General features: G+C 50.0%; 3 protein-coding genes across 3 annotated transcripts; 2 read left to right on the top strand and 1 right to left on the bottom strand.

Annotated features, from left to right (window-relative positions):
* Positions 1 to 207: 207 nt before the first annotated feature.
* Positions 208 to 1,050, top strand: TGME49_231860 (hypothetical protein; the record flags this gene model as incomplete). The annotated part of the gene is made up of 1 exon (XM_002368016.2): positions 208 to 1,050. The coding sequence occupies one exon, from the start codon at positions 208 to 210 to the stop codon at positions 1,048 to 1,050; it is 843 nt and encodes a 280-aa protein (XP_002368057.2).
* Positions 1,051 to 1,846: 796 nt separating this feature from the next.
* Positions 1,847 to 2,605, bottom strand: TGME49_231865 (hypothetical protein; the record flags this gene model as incomplete). The annotated part of the gene is made up of 3 exons (XM_018780305.1): positions 1,847 to 1,987; positions 2,365 to 2,438; positions 2,539 to 2,605. 3 exons carry the CDS (start codon positions 2,603 to 2,605, stop codon positions 1,847 to 1,849), a joined length of 282 nt encoding a protein of 93 aa, XP_018636837.1.
* Positions 2,606 to 3,970: 1,365 nt separating this feature from the next.
* On the top strand, positions 3,971 to 15,884 carry TGME49_231870 (tetratricopeptide repeat-containing protein; the record flags this gene model as incomplete). The annotated part of the gene is made up of 16 exons (XM_018780306.1): positions 3,971 to 4,126; positions 4,794 to 5,082; positions 5,839 to 6,287; positions 7,084 to 7,383; positions 7,687 to 7,809; positions 8,954 to 9,196; positions 10,375 to 10,480; positions 10,770 to 10,796; positions 11,833 to 12,047; positions 12,646 to 12,707; positions 13,180 to 13,294; positions 13,781 to 13,959; positions 14,099 to 14,259; positions 15,045 to 15,146; positions 15,388 to 15,452; positions 15,774 to 15,884. 16 exons carry the CDS (start codon positions 3,971 to 3,973, stop codon positions 15,882 to 15,884), a joined length of 2,703 nt encoding a protein of 900 aa, XP_018636836.1.
* Between the last annotated feature and the right edge of the window lie 1,169 nt (positions 15,885 to 17,053).

Consider the following 17,053-nt stretch of genomic DNA (forward strand, 5'->3'; position numbering starts at 1 on the left):
AACTAACCACAAGAAGATGTGGGACGACCTCGAACATCTAGCCGCTCCTGCGGGAGAACGGCCAGCGCAGGTCGTCACGTGGAAGTCCGACGCTCGACGCCGTCAACTGGCGACTGCCGCCGTTACATCTTCAGTTTCCCGTTGATCTCCACTCCGTGTCGGACTGGTATAATCGCACGCTCTGGACCCTCTACCTCTTTTGTGACGATGTTCTTGCTGTCTGTAGCTCTCTTCGTTTTCCTGCTACAAAGCAACACGCAGCCAGCATTCGGGTCGAGCACCGATGGACCTACTGCTGCGTACGATATCCAAGCACCGCCTTCGCAGAATGCTGAGAATGGCATTTTGTTTAAGGCAGCTTCCAGGGGCCTCGCCTCCGCCCCTTCACCAGGAGAGCCTTTCTATGGGGGAAGAACGCAGAGTGGGGTGAAATATGGCGGAACTTTGGGTGCTGAACATTCTCTAGGTTCGGTAGCCTGTGGTCTTCACTACTCGGCATGTGTCAGAGGTATGGCAGAGTCTGTGCCAAAGTTGGCCACATCAACGGTTCGGAAAAGCATCACACATTCGGCGGAAGAAGACGGACCTAACATCGAGGAAACTCTGAAGGATGACGAAAGTGGCATGAGAGGAGACTACTTTCTCAAAGAAATATCTGCGTATCAGCCTTCATCTCGAAGCATGCCTGGCCAAGGTATACATCAGCGAACCCGCCTTTCTGCAGCACACTCAGCACCGGAGAATGGAAAGATGCAGGCCGACTTACTCTCCATGCCTACGGCTCAGGAGCGCAGCTTTTTAAGATCTCTGGATAATCCCGAAGGGGGACACCACAGGAATCTCTTTATTGAAAAGGCTCCGACGGTACTTCTTCTGTCTAACTTGTGGAACGAGCACATCATGCGTCCCACGGCGCTCGGAGGGACAGGCGTCAGAACAGAGGCAGATCGGGAGGCTACCGCCTATATTTCCGACCTTGTTTCCACCTTTTGGAAAGATTTGTATGGCCTTTCACCAAGGACGACATCTGAATCCACAAGGTTTTCATGACACCCACGATAACTAAAAACCGGCCACCAGAATTCACCATATAGTCTAACCTCTTCCATTTGAAGCAAAGGATATTCTGGCGCGAACTTCGAATTCACGCGCGCATTTCTCCACGTTGCCCAGGCGAATTATATCGTTTGCACATGCTGCATGAAACGCCAGCGAACATGTGCTGGACAGAACTTAATAAAGCTCTACACTGCGCTCGCTGCGATCGAGATCTGTTTTGACCTTTATCAAGTATGTCTCCGTCGTATCTCCACTGCCTTCTTTTTGAAACACATTAATGTGACTTTCATGGATATGAACGAGCGCCAGATTTAGACCAAGCAGACTGCCAGCCTTGCCTCACACGTGAGATGTTTGGTAGTCAGCGCACATGCCGCCGCCGTGTAAAAAGCGCACAACTGCGTAAGCCCCGTTACATGCGATATATTCTACTGGCTACCTAACAGTTTGCTGTTACCAACACTTCCTCGTAAGGGAAAGTCCTGACGTTCTTTGCAATCAGGCAAGTAGCCGCACTCCGCAACACTCACAACGGTACAAACAAACAGATAATGTCGTAGATGCTCCGTTTCACAATGCTACTGACTCCTGTTTCTCAGCGGAAACGAGATGCTGCTGGCAGGAGTCGACCCTTCTTCTGTAAACGATGAAGCGCTTGCAAAAGAGTTGAGATTCCACATTTCAAAATCGCGTAAAACGCGGTGCATCAGGAATTCGAGTGGTTTCCTGTCGTTTCCCGTCAATTGTCCCACGTTCGAAGTAGTTTTCTGTGCAAGAGGTTCTAGGTTCAAAGTGCAGTGACAAACGGTACTGTTTCCTGGAGCTTCTCTGAAATACTTTCAAAAGATCTTGTCCGTTGCTTCGAACAGCAGACAAGAGCGACACCAGAGTCCGCTGTTGTCGATAGCCCACTTCGTCCCTTCATAACCTAAACATGATCAAAGACAGACTCAAACGCGCCACAAATTACTTTCGACAGTACTGCAAACACGAAGATAGAGATATTCAATGACTAGAAACAACATGAATCCCCAGCGTCCAGCTCGTGCATGTGACCACGCGCTCACGACATTTCGGCGGAGACGGCACCTCTACGGACAATTCGAACGCCACCTTATATATCTTTCCAAATTTACTCTAACTTTTTTGCCTCGGGGATATCTTCAGGGGCTAGCCTCTTTCGAGGCCGAAGAGACCTCACTTTGTTTAGTTAGTTCTTACTTGCCCTTGCCCGATGCCCTGAGGACGAGACACGTACGCGTGATAGAACTATCGGCTCTACGCAGGCGACTTCTCGCAACTGACCTTGCCGAAGAAAGCAGAAGGCGAATTTCTTGTTTTCGCAGGTGACAGGCTGAACTCCTTGAGGACCTTCGCGTCTTGCTTACTTTTTCTGTTAGCGAAACTTCGAAAGTGTCCCAGAGAAAGCCACAAAAGTGGTAAAGAGAAAACGATCCTCTCGTCGGGTGAGCGCCGGACGTTCTTGTTCGTGGCTCCCTGTCTCGCAAGATGGACGAATCCGAAAACTCTCAAAAGAAGCGGGCATTCACAAGGAGTTTTTTTCCAAATGAAGCATCGCTCTTTTCACTCTTTTTTGACCCCGTCCGCTGAATTCTTTGCGAAAAATACCACGATTTTCCGCTGACAGGAGCAACCCGTCTCGGGTACCGCGACACTCGTGCTTCTTTTCTCCTGCCTTTGGCAAGCAGAAAACCGTGTTCAACGCACTTTTCTGAAGGCGAAATGTGGCAAAAAGGAGTGCCTGATCTGGCCTTTGCGTTTCAACATTTCCCTTTTCCTCCACCTCTACTCTCCCGTCTATCCAGTGGCATCTCTGCACCGTTTTGAGAAGCTCAGTTTTCCTCCGGGCAGTTCTTTCTCTTTTTCACAGACAAACATTAGGTCAACAAGTTTCTCGCATGCACAACAGTGCCGCTTTTGCCGTGACTCCTTACAGTGTGCGCGGAAAAGGTCGGCGGAGAGAACTCTGTTCTGCCAGACGTGTGAGGAGATATCCACGAGTCTGCTTGGCGACTGCAATCTTCCTTTTCATAGTTTCTCTTTTGACTTTCTGAGCATGGTTTGGAGGAGAGTTGCCTCTTTTTTCCCAGTGAGTTTCACTGGGGTGTGCCGGTTAGTCCCATTTCTCGTTTTCCGACGCGGACCTGCAGCTGTTGTTCCAGCTGCCGACACCGCCGCTGGGATTCGCTCTCTCACCCTCACAAGGCTTTGTTTCATTTCTCATTCCCCACCAGTTCAGTCTTCTTTTCTTTCGTAATTCTTCTCTCTCGCCCGCGGCTTTCTTCAAGTCCGCGCTTCCCGCTCCCCACGCAATTGAGAAAGCTCGACGGCCAGCACATTCGCTGGAGTCCTGTCTCGCGCTTCCGATCTTTTCACCGGCGTTGTCGTCTTCGCTGTTTTCCTTCGGTTCTTTCTCCGCCTGTCTCAGCAAATTCGCTCCAACTTTTAGAGGCTGTTCTCCAGCGGGTTTCTGTGTTTTTCTATCTCTCTTTTCCTCTTCTTGCCGTCAATTCGAGACAGAGAGCAGTCGCCCAAGGCCAGAAACGGAGAGGGAGCTCGGAAGAAGCAGGAAAAGCGTCTCGGCGATGTCTGCATTTCGCTGCAGGGTGGAGCGCCTAGAGCAGCGTAACCGATTCTGACAGATGTGGGGTCCGTAAGATGCGTTTGCGTCTCTGAAGGCGGTTCGGATTCGTCTATCATCCTCACACCCGTCGCGAGCTCCCGCCCGCCTAGGGAGACTTCGCAGCTAGACGGAGGCCCGACTCTGCCGTTTTAGCCGTCCTATCCGTTCTATCCGTTCTTCGGAAGCCGCTTGCGCACTCGCTGGCGTGGAGCCATTTTCCACGACGTCTATCTCGACTTTTTTTCGGCGAAGACTCCCGAATTCGCCATGGCTTTCCGTGCGCTGCTTGCCCCACCGAGAGCAGCGAACCCGTGCGGCGCAGATGCCTCACGCGTTGTCTCAGCTGCCTCCCGAGGCGCTGGAACAAATCCTCTGACTTCGTTTCTCTCGTCAGTTTCAACGGATCCTCTCCGCACTCGACAGGTGAGAACGCGGAAAAAACAACCAAGAAGACTCCCCGATCTTCGCGCAGTCCTCGTACACAGCGTCAGATCTTCATTTTATCGAATCCAAGTGGAGAGCGATTCACGTCTCCGTCTGTCTCTCACGGTTTCTAATCGGTCGCGAGATGCAAGAGGGATAACAGCTCGGCTACTACGAAGAGTGCGATTCCTCGGACTGTATCCGCAGACGTCCACGGCGGCTCGGATTTCCATTCACATATCTAGCGGTGACATGGACGACAGACACTTTCCTTGTTCTTTATACTCTGAATCTACTGCTCTGCGAAACACAGCGTGTGTACGCAGCATCTCTCCAAAGCTGCCTGCATGCGTCAAGTGTTCAAACTGGGGGAAAGACCCACAAACCAGTTCCCTCGGGGGACTGACAGTCATCGAGTATAAATATATATATATATATATATATATATATATACGTACATGCATATATGTGCCTTGTAAGCCTTTGTGTTCAATTCACACCTACATATATATATATGTATATATATATATATATATATCTATATCCACCTATACATAGAACAATATATATATGTGTAGAAGTGTATACCTTTAAAGCGTTGGGGCCTACAGGGTGTTTGCCCCCACACTGTTCTTTCTGGCCCTGTGTGTTTACCATGCATGTCCAGCTTCTCGAAGGCTACGACGTGACCGGTGCGGCCTCAAGTGCGCCTCCGTCGCTTCCAGATGCGTTCGTCAACGCGTTCCTTGCTCAGGATTTCGGGGAGAATGACGTCGGAGTGCCGGGCGGCAAACCAGTTGTCTCCTCTGCCTCTTTCGAAGCTGCGTGGGCGCACACGCAGAGTGGAGAAAACGGAGAGACAGTTTCGCGTCCCCACGGGACTGCCCCGTTCTCGCGACCCGCCCATGGATTGGAGAGCTTCCAAGGTCTCGCTGGACCGGAAGCTATCGGAAGGCGTGAGGTTTCCCCCCTCCTGAATCTCGCTTGTTCTCAAAGAGTCAAATGCTTCCACCCAGGCCACAAAGACGTTCCCACATTCAATACGTCTCTCGTGCAATATACATATACACACATTTGCATAACTGTACGTGCATATATCGACGTGTATGCACGCCTGCATGCATGGATGTGCATATGTCTATAGCTATATCTGTATATATATATATATATATACATATATGTATATGTACATTTATCCCACGTATACCTATATATATATATATATATATATATATATAAATGTATGCGTAGACATGCATCTATACGTACTACATATCTTTATTCTTTCTGTAACAACGTGTGTGTGTCCTCGTGGATTCGGGCGCAATTCCTTTACATGCAAAACTTTCGAGTGACGAATTGGAGGACATGTGTGTTCGAGTACGCATGCATACGCACCACAGATGTGCATTTGTGTGATCTACATATCCGTACACACAGTACCCTTGTTCCTCTTTATTTTCTCCTGTCTCGTGTCTTTTTCTGTTGTGCATGTGTCTCCGGGGACGCATGTGCTGTGTGGATTTCGACCTCTACGCGTAAGGGCGACTTTGATTTATTGAGGTTTCAGGGATGCACGCGCTGTGACTCTCGATCTGGTCTGAGTGTACATACGCAGTGAATGCAGCATTTACAAGGACCGTGAGAAGAGTGGCTGGATTCCTGTGAACGACAGATACTGTGCGTTTCCTGTTTGTTTCGGTGTTTTCCAGAGATGTCGTCAAACCCCCATGAGTTGGTGGGTGCGGGGACTGGCCTCACCACGATTCCAGAGTCTCCCTTTCTTTCAGACCAGGCGCTTCTCCGTTCAGCTCCTGATTATCTAGAACCGTTCTCCGACGGTCTGTCTTCTTTCGCTGCGTCCGCGCCTGCCTCTTCTTCCGTCCACCCTGCCCGTTTCTCCCAGGGACCCTCCACCATCTCCTCTGTCTCCCCACAGCTCCAAGAGCCGAGTTTTGAGTCCTTTGCGTCTCCCTTCCAGGCCCAGGCGCCCGCCTCGTGGCTGGAAGAGTTTCAGGCCTTTTCGCAGGGACGCAGCTCGAACAGCGGCGAGGCACCTCCGAAGTGGGCACAAGAATTCGCGACGGCGATGCCTCAGCAAGGCTCCACAGTGGAGGCCGTCAAGGGGAGACAGGAGACAGCTGGAGAGCCAAGCTTGGACGTGAGTGCGTGGGTGCATGCGTTGTTGACAGGGAGAAGTTGCGGGATCTAACCAGACGCGCGATAAGTCACTGGATTGTTGTCGAGCTCGAGCATAAGATACACAAGCCGTTTGCCCGCGGTGGAAGCAAACACTGTCGAATTCGTTTGGGAGCGAAACGGGAAGAACAGTGTGCAAGTGAACGACCCGAAAGGGTGTATGGAAACGTGCCTCTTTCAGTGGATAGCGAGGACCCAAAGGAAGAAGCAGCGACAAGAAATCGTGACTTTTATCGCACCGTTTTGAGTCTCGTTCACGACGTGTGCACAGCATTCGTATTCAGGTCTTAACTGTTCGATGTCTCGTCCAAGTCATGTTTCTGTTAAAAACAAACGTGTCATATGCACATATATATATATATATACATGCATCTGTGTACAGGTCCTCGCGTATCGATCTGGCTTTAAAAAGATGCCCCCTTACACCTACACCTACACACACATATCTGCACATGAAAATATGCACATATACATCTATACATATACATCGGTGTATATGCGGAGCCGTTTGTGCGCGAGGCAGGCGTGAACGAGTCCCCTGCGAGTGGTAGCACGTCTCTGTTACATTTTTCAGGGGTGCTCAGTTTGCTGTATTTCTCCAGTCTTTTTCATCTTGACTAGGCGGAGCTCGCCGGAGCGACCTCGTTGACGAGGCAGACGTGAGGGCTGGCAGTCTCCTGATATTTCACTGTCTCGCGCCTTCCGCACAGAGCTGCCTTGACCGTCTCTCTTTCTCCCCTTTTGTGGCGACTGCGCAGCCTGGCTCTGGAGCCGCAGACCGCGTGGGCGGGCCTCGCTCCGTCTCCTTTGCGCCACTCTCTCCGTTCCTCTCCTTTCCGCATCCGCCGCCGCAAGTGCCGCTCGTCGATGCCGTCGGCCACCGGTGGAACTTCGCAGACACCGAAGGTTGCCCAGAGGCCAGAAGCCGCGCTATGGAGGCAGCCCTGCGCGCGCAGCGGACTGTGGGCATCCGGTCGACTTCTGCTGCGGAGCAAGAGGCCAAGGAGAGCGCTGTGGAGAGAGAACCAGCGAAGGCAACCGGAGTCTCCTTCGATGCGGTGAGGAGAGAGCAGAGAGAAGAGATACAGCGGCAAGTGTTCCGCGCTATGAGAACTCTTCTAGGCAGTGGCCAGACTCCCGACGTCTTGTCAAAGCCACTCCTGCCTGTGGATCTCTGGCGTCTCTCTTCACCTTGACTTTTTGCCTCCCTTCTTCTCGCATCGTCTTCGTCGCTCCGCTTCTACGGATCCTCTTCTTCATATCCTCTTTTCTTTCCTTCATATTCTCGTCCCCTCGCTCTTCTTCAAGTCTCCTCTCTCGGCTTCACAGTTCCCTTCGCTTGCTTCTTCTTTCCCTTGCAGGAAGCAGCGCGTGAAATGCTGGAGACTTTGAAGGCCATGGGGGAAGAGAAGTTGGAGAGCTCCGAGTTTGTGTTCTTCATTCGTCAGCTGGCATCAGGGGAACTTTCTCTCGTCGACGGCCAGGTGCGCAGCCACAACAGAAACTTGAACATGGAGAACCGTTTTCTTTGCCTCTTCCAAAGGCAAAGCTCCTGTGTAAAGTTCTTCGAGGAATCCGAACCTCGCTACTGAATCAGCGTCTGTATACACTGTCGAACTTACGCCGCATGTTCACCACCTTTCTATTTGTCGTTCCCTCTTCTCTCTTCTTCAAATCCATTTCTTCTTTCTGCTGGTCCACGAATCGACTTTTTGTGTAGCTTCCCAGGTGTCCATACAGCTAGCTCACTGGAGCATGCAGGAGGTCCTTAGAGCTGCAGAGACGCATATGTATCTGATTGAGTGCGACGTTTGTTCTAGTGCTCCACAGCAGACGCCTTGTTTGGTCGACTCTCCAACCATGAAGCACTGTGTTTCAGATATCCAGGAATGTATGGCGTAAAACTACGCAGCGTGGACCCACGGCAGATCTGCTGGTGACACCGTAACAGCAGCGGTTTCTCTCAGAGTCCATTTCGCCTTTGATTTACTCACTTGACTTTTGCTCGGTCGTTCCGTCCGCTGATTCACTTCTCAGAGCCGATCGCTGTTGTTGTTTGTTCTCTTAAACGCCTTCGTTTACCGTCTTCTTTACCATTCTCACCTTCTCCCATCGTACCCTTTTCAGTTTCCTCGTCTCTCTTCTCTCTCTCTCTGCGCGTTTCTCATTCTTTATCTATAGACATCTGCGCCCAGGCTATCCTGTCGATCTACGTATCTCTCCATATCGGTATCCGTATGTCAGTGCCTACCTACACTACCTACATCTACCTCTTTCTACCTGCATCTGTGTCTCCAATGTATCTAGGTCTCTTTGTGTACATCTAAATCGATCCCTGTCTGTCTATCTATATCTGTCTATCTCTCTGAAGTTTTTATCTGCCTTTGTGTACATCTATGTCCATTTGTATCTGTCTTTCCCTTACCTGCATTTATGCACAACTCTGTTTCCAGAGTCGCAGTCTGTCTTTCTACATGCATACGTCTATCTCTCTTCAACCGTGTCTGTGTCTCTGTGTTTCTCTCCAGTCTCTATCAGTCCTCGAAGCGCTGAAATGTGTCTCGTTGCTTTGTCTCTGCTTCTCGCCATCCTTTGTCTCTGTGTGTGTGCCTCTCGTTTTCTCGACAGCTCGTTGATTCTTCAGGCGCCCAAGTCGACTGGGACTCCCTCGTGAAGGCGACGAAGGGAGCGACCCTTGGAGAGCAGGAAAAGCGCGTTACTGAAGAAAAAAGCGCGACGAAGACCGGGACTGAGCGCGCGCGCGAGAGAGATGGCGAAAAGGAAGCATTCGATGAAAATGTCGACGAATGCGCGTCTTTTGAGCAGAGCATGAAGGACCTCGAAGAGGCGTGGGTGAAGGCGAGAGAGAAGGTAAGGACCCGATCTGAAGGAAAACGCCGTATTACGCAGGTTTACACATTCTAAACTGGGCGTTTTACGTTTCTGGAAACGACCGATCTTCGTCTTTGCTTGGCAGCTGCGGACCTTAACCACGTTGCGCCAACAGAGCCGCGACTCGCCACGACCACCTTCTTGCCAGACAGAACTCGAAGAGAGTCGGACATCCCGGCATATCAACAAGAAAGGCAAACTCCAAGACGCGAACAATACATCCAGGGATCTAGGAACCGCTGTATCTAATCACCTGTGGCAGAAATGCCTACAGGAACGGCTTATCTATACGATACATACGCATGCTTATATACATTTATGTTCACTTATGACCATGTGGACACAGAGGGAGACCCGTTGGAGATAGGGCAGTGCACGCGGCTTCTGCTGACGACTGAAGACTCCTTTGTAGATTATTTACATATACAACTGTGGCCAGCACACATACACTTTTATGTACATGTTTCTACATATATATATATATATACATATATATATACATATATATATATATATATACATATATATATATATATATATATACATATATATATGCAGTTATGCGCACGTTTGTGTATGTGTACACGCGTGTCGATGTAATTGGAGAGGCATGCATCACGGCGAGCTACAAGTTAAAAAAGAGTAGTGGCCGATCGATAGATCATATGCTTTCGTTAAGGATGTTAACGGCGATTCATTTTGAGGGTAGACGCAACCCTTTCGGACGCCTGGGAACGCCGCTAGATCCTCTGTTACACTCTTTAAATTGGGACTTTTCTAGTTTCATTCAATGTACCTGCACAGCAGACCCAAGAAAGACTTGCAGTCAAAACCAGAAAAGACGTTGATATCGTACGTTGTCTCCCGCGCCGTATAAAGCAACATGGATCGACACTGAGACTTTGAGAAGAGGTCTCGAGAATGGCGTGGAACTCAACAGCTCTGAACAGCCGTTTTGACTTGACAGCAGAGAAACGTGTCATCTCACAGAGATCCACTTCTCCCCGCTGTGTGTCGTAAGGATAGCTTTTTTTCAGTGTCCTTCTTCAGTTTCCTTTTCTGTTTTTCGATGCACCCGTCTTCGATTGCATCCGTTCTTTTCAGTTCCTCCGTCGCGTTGTCCACTCGTGCTTTTCGCGGATTGGTTTTCTTCTCAGGGAGAAATTGACGACGAAGAACTCTCTCTCTTTCGCTCGATCTTCAACACGGCCGAGCTGAGCAAGGCGCTAGGTGACTCCAGCGCGGATGAGGCTTCGCTCATGGGTAGGGTCACTCGATGACAGAGAAAAAGTGGAGGTCGCGGTTCTAACGACTTCAAGTGTGTGGGGGAGGACAGACTTTGCGTGGAACTCGTTGGGGAGCTGGCGCCGGAGGGCGGGAAGCTGAGGAAGCAAACGGAGACGTTGTTCACATTTTTCGATATTCCGCGAGAAAGACACTGGTTCGTTCTCCGTTCGCGACGTTTTCCTACGCGTCGACGGCTGTATCACCCAAAGCAAGAAGTCCTGTTTCTCCCGCGTTGTCTTCTCTCCTCCTTTGTAAACCTGTGCAGAAGGTCTGTGGCCCAGCGTCGACCGAGGTAGGAACGCAGCGAATGTCCAGAGTAAGCAGAGTGAAAAGGCCAGACGAGAAAAGAACAACTGGCGACTCAACGAGAGGCCTTCGTACTCAAGTACGCGCCACAAGTCTTGGATTTGTAGCGTTCATAAGCCCCTTTCTCTCGCTGTCAGTGTGCGACGAGCCCTGGGACGGTGGTAGCTTTTACAGACAGAATGATTTTTCGCATGTGTGGAGATTGCTAGGAAACGCGGAGAGGTTCGGTCACGCGTGGATATGCTCCGATTTGAGAACTCCACCCTCAAGTATTATCTGCAGACAGAGAGCTCCCAAACACTTTCACTAGTGCGGCTCGCATGCACTCGCGTCTGTCTGGCTCTGCAGATGTGCACGCTGGACTGAGTGCATTGTTTCTGTTTTCCTGAAAAGCGGAGATGTCGAGGCCGCTTCAGGCCGAAGGGGGGAGGCTAAGACACGCGAGGCACATCATCTTTATTCGCACAAAAGAGACCTCTTCACCGTCTCTTTTGCTCCAGGTTTTTTCGTCCTCGCTGTATCTCTTCGCCTTGGCGAGGCGAATGTCTCCGCAGTCTCGTGTGTAACTCTTCGCACTTTTTTTTCGTAGTACTTGTCTTCTGCGTCTCTCGGCGCCTCCCTGAACCTCGGACTGTCTTCGGCCAGGTCCAGTCGTCGCCTCGATGCTCCTTTCAAAGAACCTGACGCAGAACGCTGTAGATACGTTGTAGATGCACGATGGAGGGTTTGACAGGAACAGAATACTTCGCGTTTCTAGGCCGGTTAAGCTGAGGAGATGCGCGCATTTGACGCGCAGCTGCGTGCGTATCCGACAACTCTGTCAACGGTTCCTCCTTCAAAATGCGTCGTTCTTAGGAATAAGTGGAACCGCTTTTCCAGGCTCACTTCTGCATTTGCAAAACCGCGGACCTGTCACCCTCACACCTTCCGGCGAGGCGAAAGGTGCCCGAGCAAAAGTTGAGACTTGCCTTTCCTTCTGCATCGAACAGAGCGTTGTTTCTGCGCGTCTTCCCTTCACTCAGAGCAGCGAGGGAAGGAGGAGGCTGCGTCCTTGCCTGTGTTCTCCGCCGACAATCCGTACTTAAGCGAGCCGTCGCCTCTGGCCCTTGCGCAGCTGCTGCTCGAGGAAGGAAAGCTCCAGGAAGCAGTGCGCGCCTTGGAGGCAGAAGTTCAGCGAAACCCAAACAGCTCCGAGGGATGGCGACTTCTCGGCGAGGCTCTCGCAGATTGTGAACAGGTACACCCCATAGCAAACTCTGAAATCAAGTTTCGAAGTGATTCTCCTGTTTCTCTCTGCGAGACGAAACGTGACATGGCTGGAAGCCAGTTTCACTTGCACAGGGGCACTGGGGAAGCGTCTGCTGGCGACCCGCTGTGTGTCTTCATCTCCGCGCAAACGCATGGAACTCTTTCTCCATCTTGAACGCATTCATGGGTAGATCCACTCACTTAACTGTAGACGCATGTTCGTGTACATGTATACACACACAAATATGCATATATATATATATATATATATATATATACGTCTTCATATGTACATATATATATATATATATCATATATATATATATGCGCTTGTTGGAGGTACAGAGGGGTAAGTAGCGCTGTGTCGTGTGACCTTTGTTTATGTAAGCATGTCTGTTTATGAATTCGGTCGTCGACTATCTTCGGTTGTATGCATCTGTAGGGGCATGCGAGGGTATATGTGCGGAGATCTAAGCGTGAGTCCGTTAACGATGGAGACAGATGAAAGGCGTTTCTTGGGCATCGGTGGCTTTTGTCCAACAAAATTTCGTTTCCTGCTCTCGTTTCTGTCCCTGCCTGGTTCTCAGGACGCTGACGCCATTGTGTGCCTCAAGAAGGGACACGAGGTCGATCCCTACAATCTGGACAGGTAGAGAGAAAGCATGAAGCTCTGGAACTGCAGAGAGTTTTGTAACAACTTGCATGCACATCCGCCTATTCGTACATGCATACGCGTGCATATCGTTATCTCCCTATATGATGCATATGAATGGATGAATAGACAGATAGAGAGATACATACATACCTCTTATGTATTCATGCGCATACATTCCTCTTTCTCTTTCTTCCTACATCACCATATATATATATATATATAGGTAGATATTTATTTACTATCCTTATGCATATATATATATATATATATATACACCTCTTTCTCTTTGTCTCTCTGTATGAGTGTATTCGTACGTCTGTGTATCTGTACACAAGCAGGCCGCTATCTGTTTCAGCACACATCTACCTGCGTATCCGTATGAACTGGAGACTATATGAGGTTGCACGCGTTGTATTTGACAATTTTGTGGTTGTTTGTGTCTTTGTGGCTGTGTGGTTTCCGCCAGCTTGCTGGCTTTAGGTGTCTCTTTGACGAATGAACTAGACGCCCCACAGGCTTTGCGTAACCTGCGAGACTGGCTAGCAAACCACGACGAATTCAGCGCCCTCCCTGGTGTCCAGGTAGTTTTTGTTCTTATCTTTTTTTTCTTCACCTTTTTTTCTCTGCCAAGTCTCCAACTGTGCGGAGTCGCGCATTTGCCCGGCGTCCCGCAGGATCCGGGAGACACGCAGACGTCAACGCGGTGGTTCTGCTCCTCTACTTTTTCTTGTTTGCATGTTAACCCACACTGACATCCAAATACATATTTGTACACAGTTCGTCTCGGTGAGTGCGTGAATCCTTTCTTCTACACATATCTAGTTCCGTGCATATGTATATGTACGTCTATAGATAGAAAAATGTAGGTCAGTAGAGATAGATGAATAGAGATAAACAGCGATAGACAGATATAGATGGAAATATGTATATAGTGACAGAAGCCCGGCTGTTTCGGCGTGTAGGTGTGAGTGTGTGGCGGTGGACGTCTTCGAGCGCTTTGTACATGTTTTGGTCTCCTTCGTCCCCTGTAGAGATTGCGCAGCGTGTTTCGTTTCCCCGATGTGCAGCGAGCGCTTCCCGAAGATTTCGAAGAACTCAAGAGACAGGTGGCGGCTTTGTTTCACGAGGCAGCGGCGTGGAGGGAGCACGCGGCGGGCGACGTGCACATGGCATTAGGAGTGATTCACAACATCGACCAGAACTTCGACAGGGCGCTGTACCACTTCGCCGAAGCGCTGAAGTTCGCGTAAGCGGTCTTTCTCAAGTCTGTGCAGCTCAGGGGGTCGGGCGTCGCTGTCGCTTTCGTGGGGAGTCTTCGAGTTCGCCGGAGTCTTCGGGGTTTTGTGGCATCTGCCTGGAGGAGGTGTTGTTTTGCGCTTCCGCAGATCCGGCCGAAAAGCTGCGACTCTGTGGAACAAAATTGGAGCGACCCTGGCGAACTCGGGACGGTCGGAGGCGGCTCTGCTGGCTTACGAACAGACTCTCGCGCTGCGTCCGAACTACCCTCGGGCGTGGACGAACCTGGGAGTTGCGCACTCGAATCTCGGTGAGGCGCTGCTGCTTCGCAGCTCGTTTCTGTTGCAGAACCTGTCCCTTTCGGATGCAGAGGCTTCACGCTCGACGTGATGGAGGGACGTCGAAAAAAACTCGTCTCTTCTCACTCTCGAAAGACTTCCCTGCTCCGCCACAAATAGACTCCAACGGTGACGGACGTGTGAGCGTCGGGGGGCTCTCGCGGCGTGAAGCCAAACGAGACCACCCGAGGACGCCACCCGCACGACGGGGTCACTTCTTAGAAAAAGACATGTGAAGCTTTCATGATCGGAGACGTTAACAACTAAACATATATACGTAGATGTGAACATGGCTGAAAGCGTGTGCAGCCGTGTATCTGCGTGGATTCAGGTAGATCTCTGTGTGTGTATTTCTGCATGCTTGACGACAACTGTCTTGCCTCCTACCGGGCGCACAGTACAGACTCTGGCTTGCATGCCTCATGAGAGGGTTCCTCCCAGAGGACTTAAAATGCCTGGGTTTCTCTTTCCTGTTTGGTCTCGTCGATCTTTGTGGCTGGAGACGCTGCCAGACATCTCCGCAGGATCGATCTTTCAAGAAAGAAGAGTTACAGTTTCCACTCTTCAACACATCGCAGTTCAGGTCCAGTATCCGGAACGCTTGGTCGGAAAAAGCATCGCTGCAGAAGAGGGTGGCTGCCAAAAGATAGAGGATCTAGGCAGCCAGAGTCACACACACCCAGGAGGCCCCACTGCACTTGGTTTACTTTGAATCGCCGGTTTCCTCTGGGAATGCAAATCTTTTTTCCTCTCGCAGGAGACACAGAACGCGCTATGCGATTCTACCTCACAGCGCTGGTGCTGAATCCGGCTGCGTCGCACCTGTGGTACTACGTCAGAAGCGCCACCATTTCCCTAGGTGAGCGCTTTCTTTTTCACTTCACAAAATGTTGACACTCCAGGTTTCCGAAACGCGCCCATACGGTTTCGCCTTCGGTATGTAGCCGAGGGGCTTCGCATGCCAGTGGGAAAGATGTTACATAATGTACCTTGTCATTTACTCAAAGTTTTACAGTTTACTGGTAAGATCTTCGAGGTTGACGTCATAAGTTGTGTTTTCAGCGGCTTTCCTCCGGCGGTTTCTCTTTCCCGATGCTCAGGAAAATTCGACTGGTTGGGCCTGGCGGAGAACCGCGACTTGGAAGGTCTCCGCGCGCTGCTTCCAGTAAGTCAAGGAAACGCGTTTTTTTACACTCGCAGAAGTTGAAAAAAGGGCCTTTCTCTGCACGATTTGCCGCACGTGAAACACTCGAAGGAATGTGCACTAGAAGTGGTCGGTGAGGCGAAGCATGTCCGTCTGGCTCGCTTTTTAACCACACGTCTGCACAGTGTAGCTATTTCGATACAGCTCACGACGTCTGTTCTACAATTGTAAATATGTACGAATATCTAAACAAATATGTGCATATATACCTACACATATATATATATAAACAAATAGGTAAACATATATATATATATTTATTGTGTTTTGGTGTGCACGCAGGCTGGGGCAGTTCCTACACGAGGCGAAATTCTTGAGAAAGGTGTGGGGAAAGTGCCGCAAGAAGACTCGACTGTTCTTCACCGCCTTCTTGGGATGATCAAGAACGTCTAATGTTTTTCCCAGAGAGTGGAACTTAAGACGATTAACCTTGGGTGCATTTTCGTCTGCCTCCCGTACTTTGTCTGTCTTTCTTCCGGCAAGTGCGCCGTTTTTTCTTTCCTCTCCCTCTCTGTTTGCTGTTATGTTGTTCCTCCCTCTGCCAGGGCGATAACTCGCCTTGCGTGTACTTTTTCCTCGCCATATTCTCTTTTGTTATGGCTGTCGCGTCGTCGTACGGAAGAGATGCGGAGCGAAGAATGCAGGAAAGTCGATCTTTAAGAGGATTATCGCCGAAGCTGGTTAAACTCTTCATATGCACAACTCTGTAGTTTTTCTGTTCAGGATGTTCCGAGGGAGTCGTACTCTGTTTTTTACAGTTGCAGATGTAGTGCGTTTTCGTGGTGGCACTTTCGCGGGGACTGCGAGTTGCTTTTCAAGTTTCCTTTTTCACCTATAGACGAGAAACTGGGAGACTGGACGCCGCAGCTGTGACTATAGGACGAGGAAAGGCTACCACGTTTCGAAAACATCCCTTACCGGGCATGTAGGTGAATGACCGACTTATAGTTTCTTTCCTATCTGGCACTGGGGATGTTCCTCCACCCAAGTAGCTTCCCACTTGGCGGAGCGTTGTCATTTTCTCTCTTTCAACGTCATGGCACATGTCAGTTCCATGCTCAAAGCAGAGAGGACTCTTCTGCACTGCCGGCACACTTTAGCAGAAACCTTTTGCTCAATAAATAATATATATGTATACATATGTGCGTTTTAGCGGTGTTTTAACGACTGCGAATGGTTCTACCGAAGTCACCGTCCCAGAGTCGAGTCTGCAATGGCAGGCGACAAAGCAACAGTTGCTGCGTTTGTGCACAGAAAAAGCGTTCTCGAAAAAGGTGCTAATTACTTTTCTGGATGAGCAAAATCGACGACCAAACAGGCCACGTCTTTGTTACCAAAAGACAGATTCAGGGCGACGCTCGACGCGGAGCGACAAGTTGGCCGAGGGAGGATCTTGTGCTGGGGGTCTGCGTTTTCAAAAGGAAAGGCAAGAGTTGCTGTTGCATTTGGAGATGGCATTGATGTGTGTATTTCACCGTTTTCCGATTTATTTTCTCTACACTACCGAATTTGCAAAGGAATCCTGAGCAGTGGACGCGTGATGGTGGAGAGCCTCCGTACAT

This window comes from Toxoplasma gondii, chromosome VIII, assembly GCF_000006565.2.
Source record: "Toxoplasma gondii ME49 chromosome VIII, whole genome shotgun sequence".
NCBI lineage: Eukaryota > Apicomplexa > Conoidasida > Eucoccidiorida > Sarcocystidae > Toxoplasma > Toxoplasma gondii.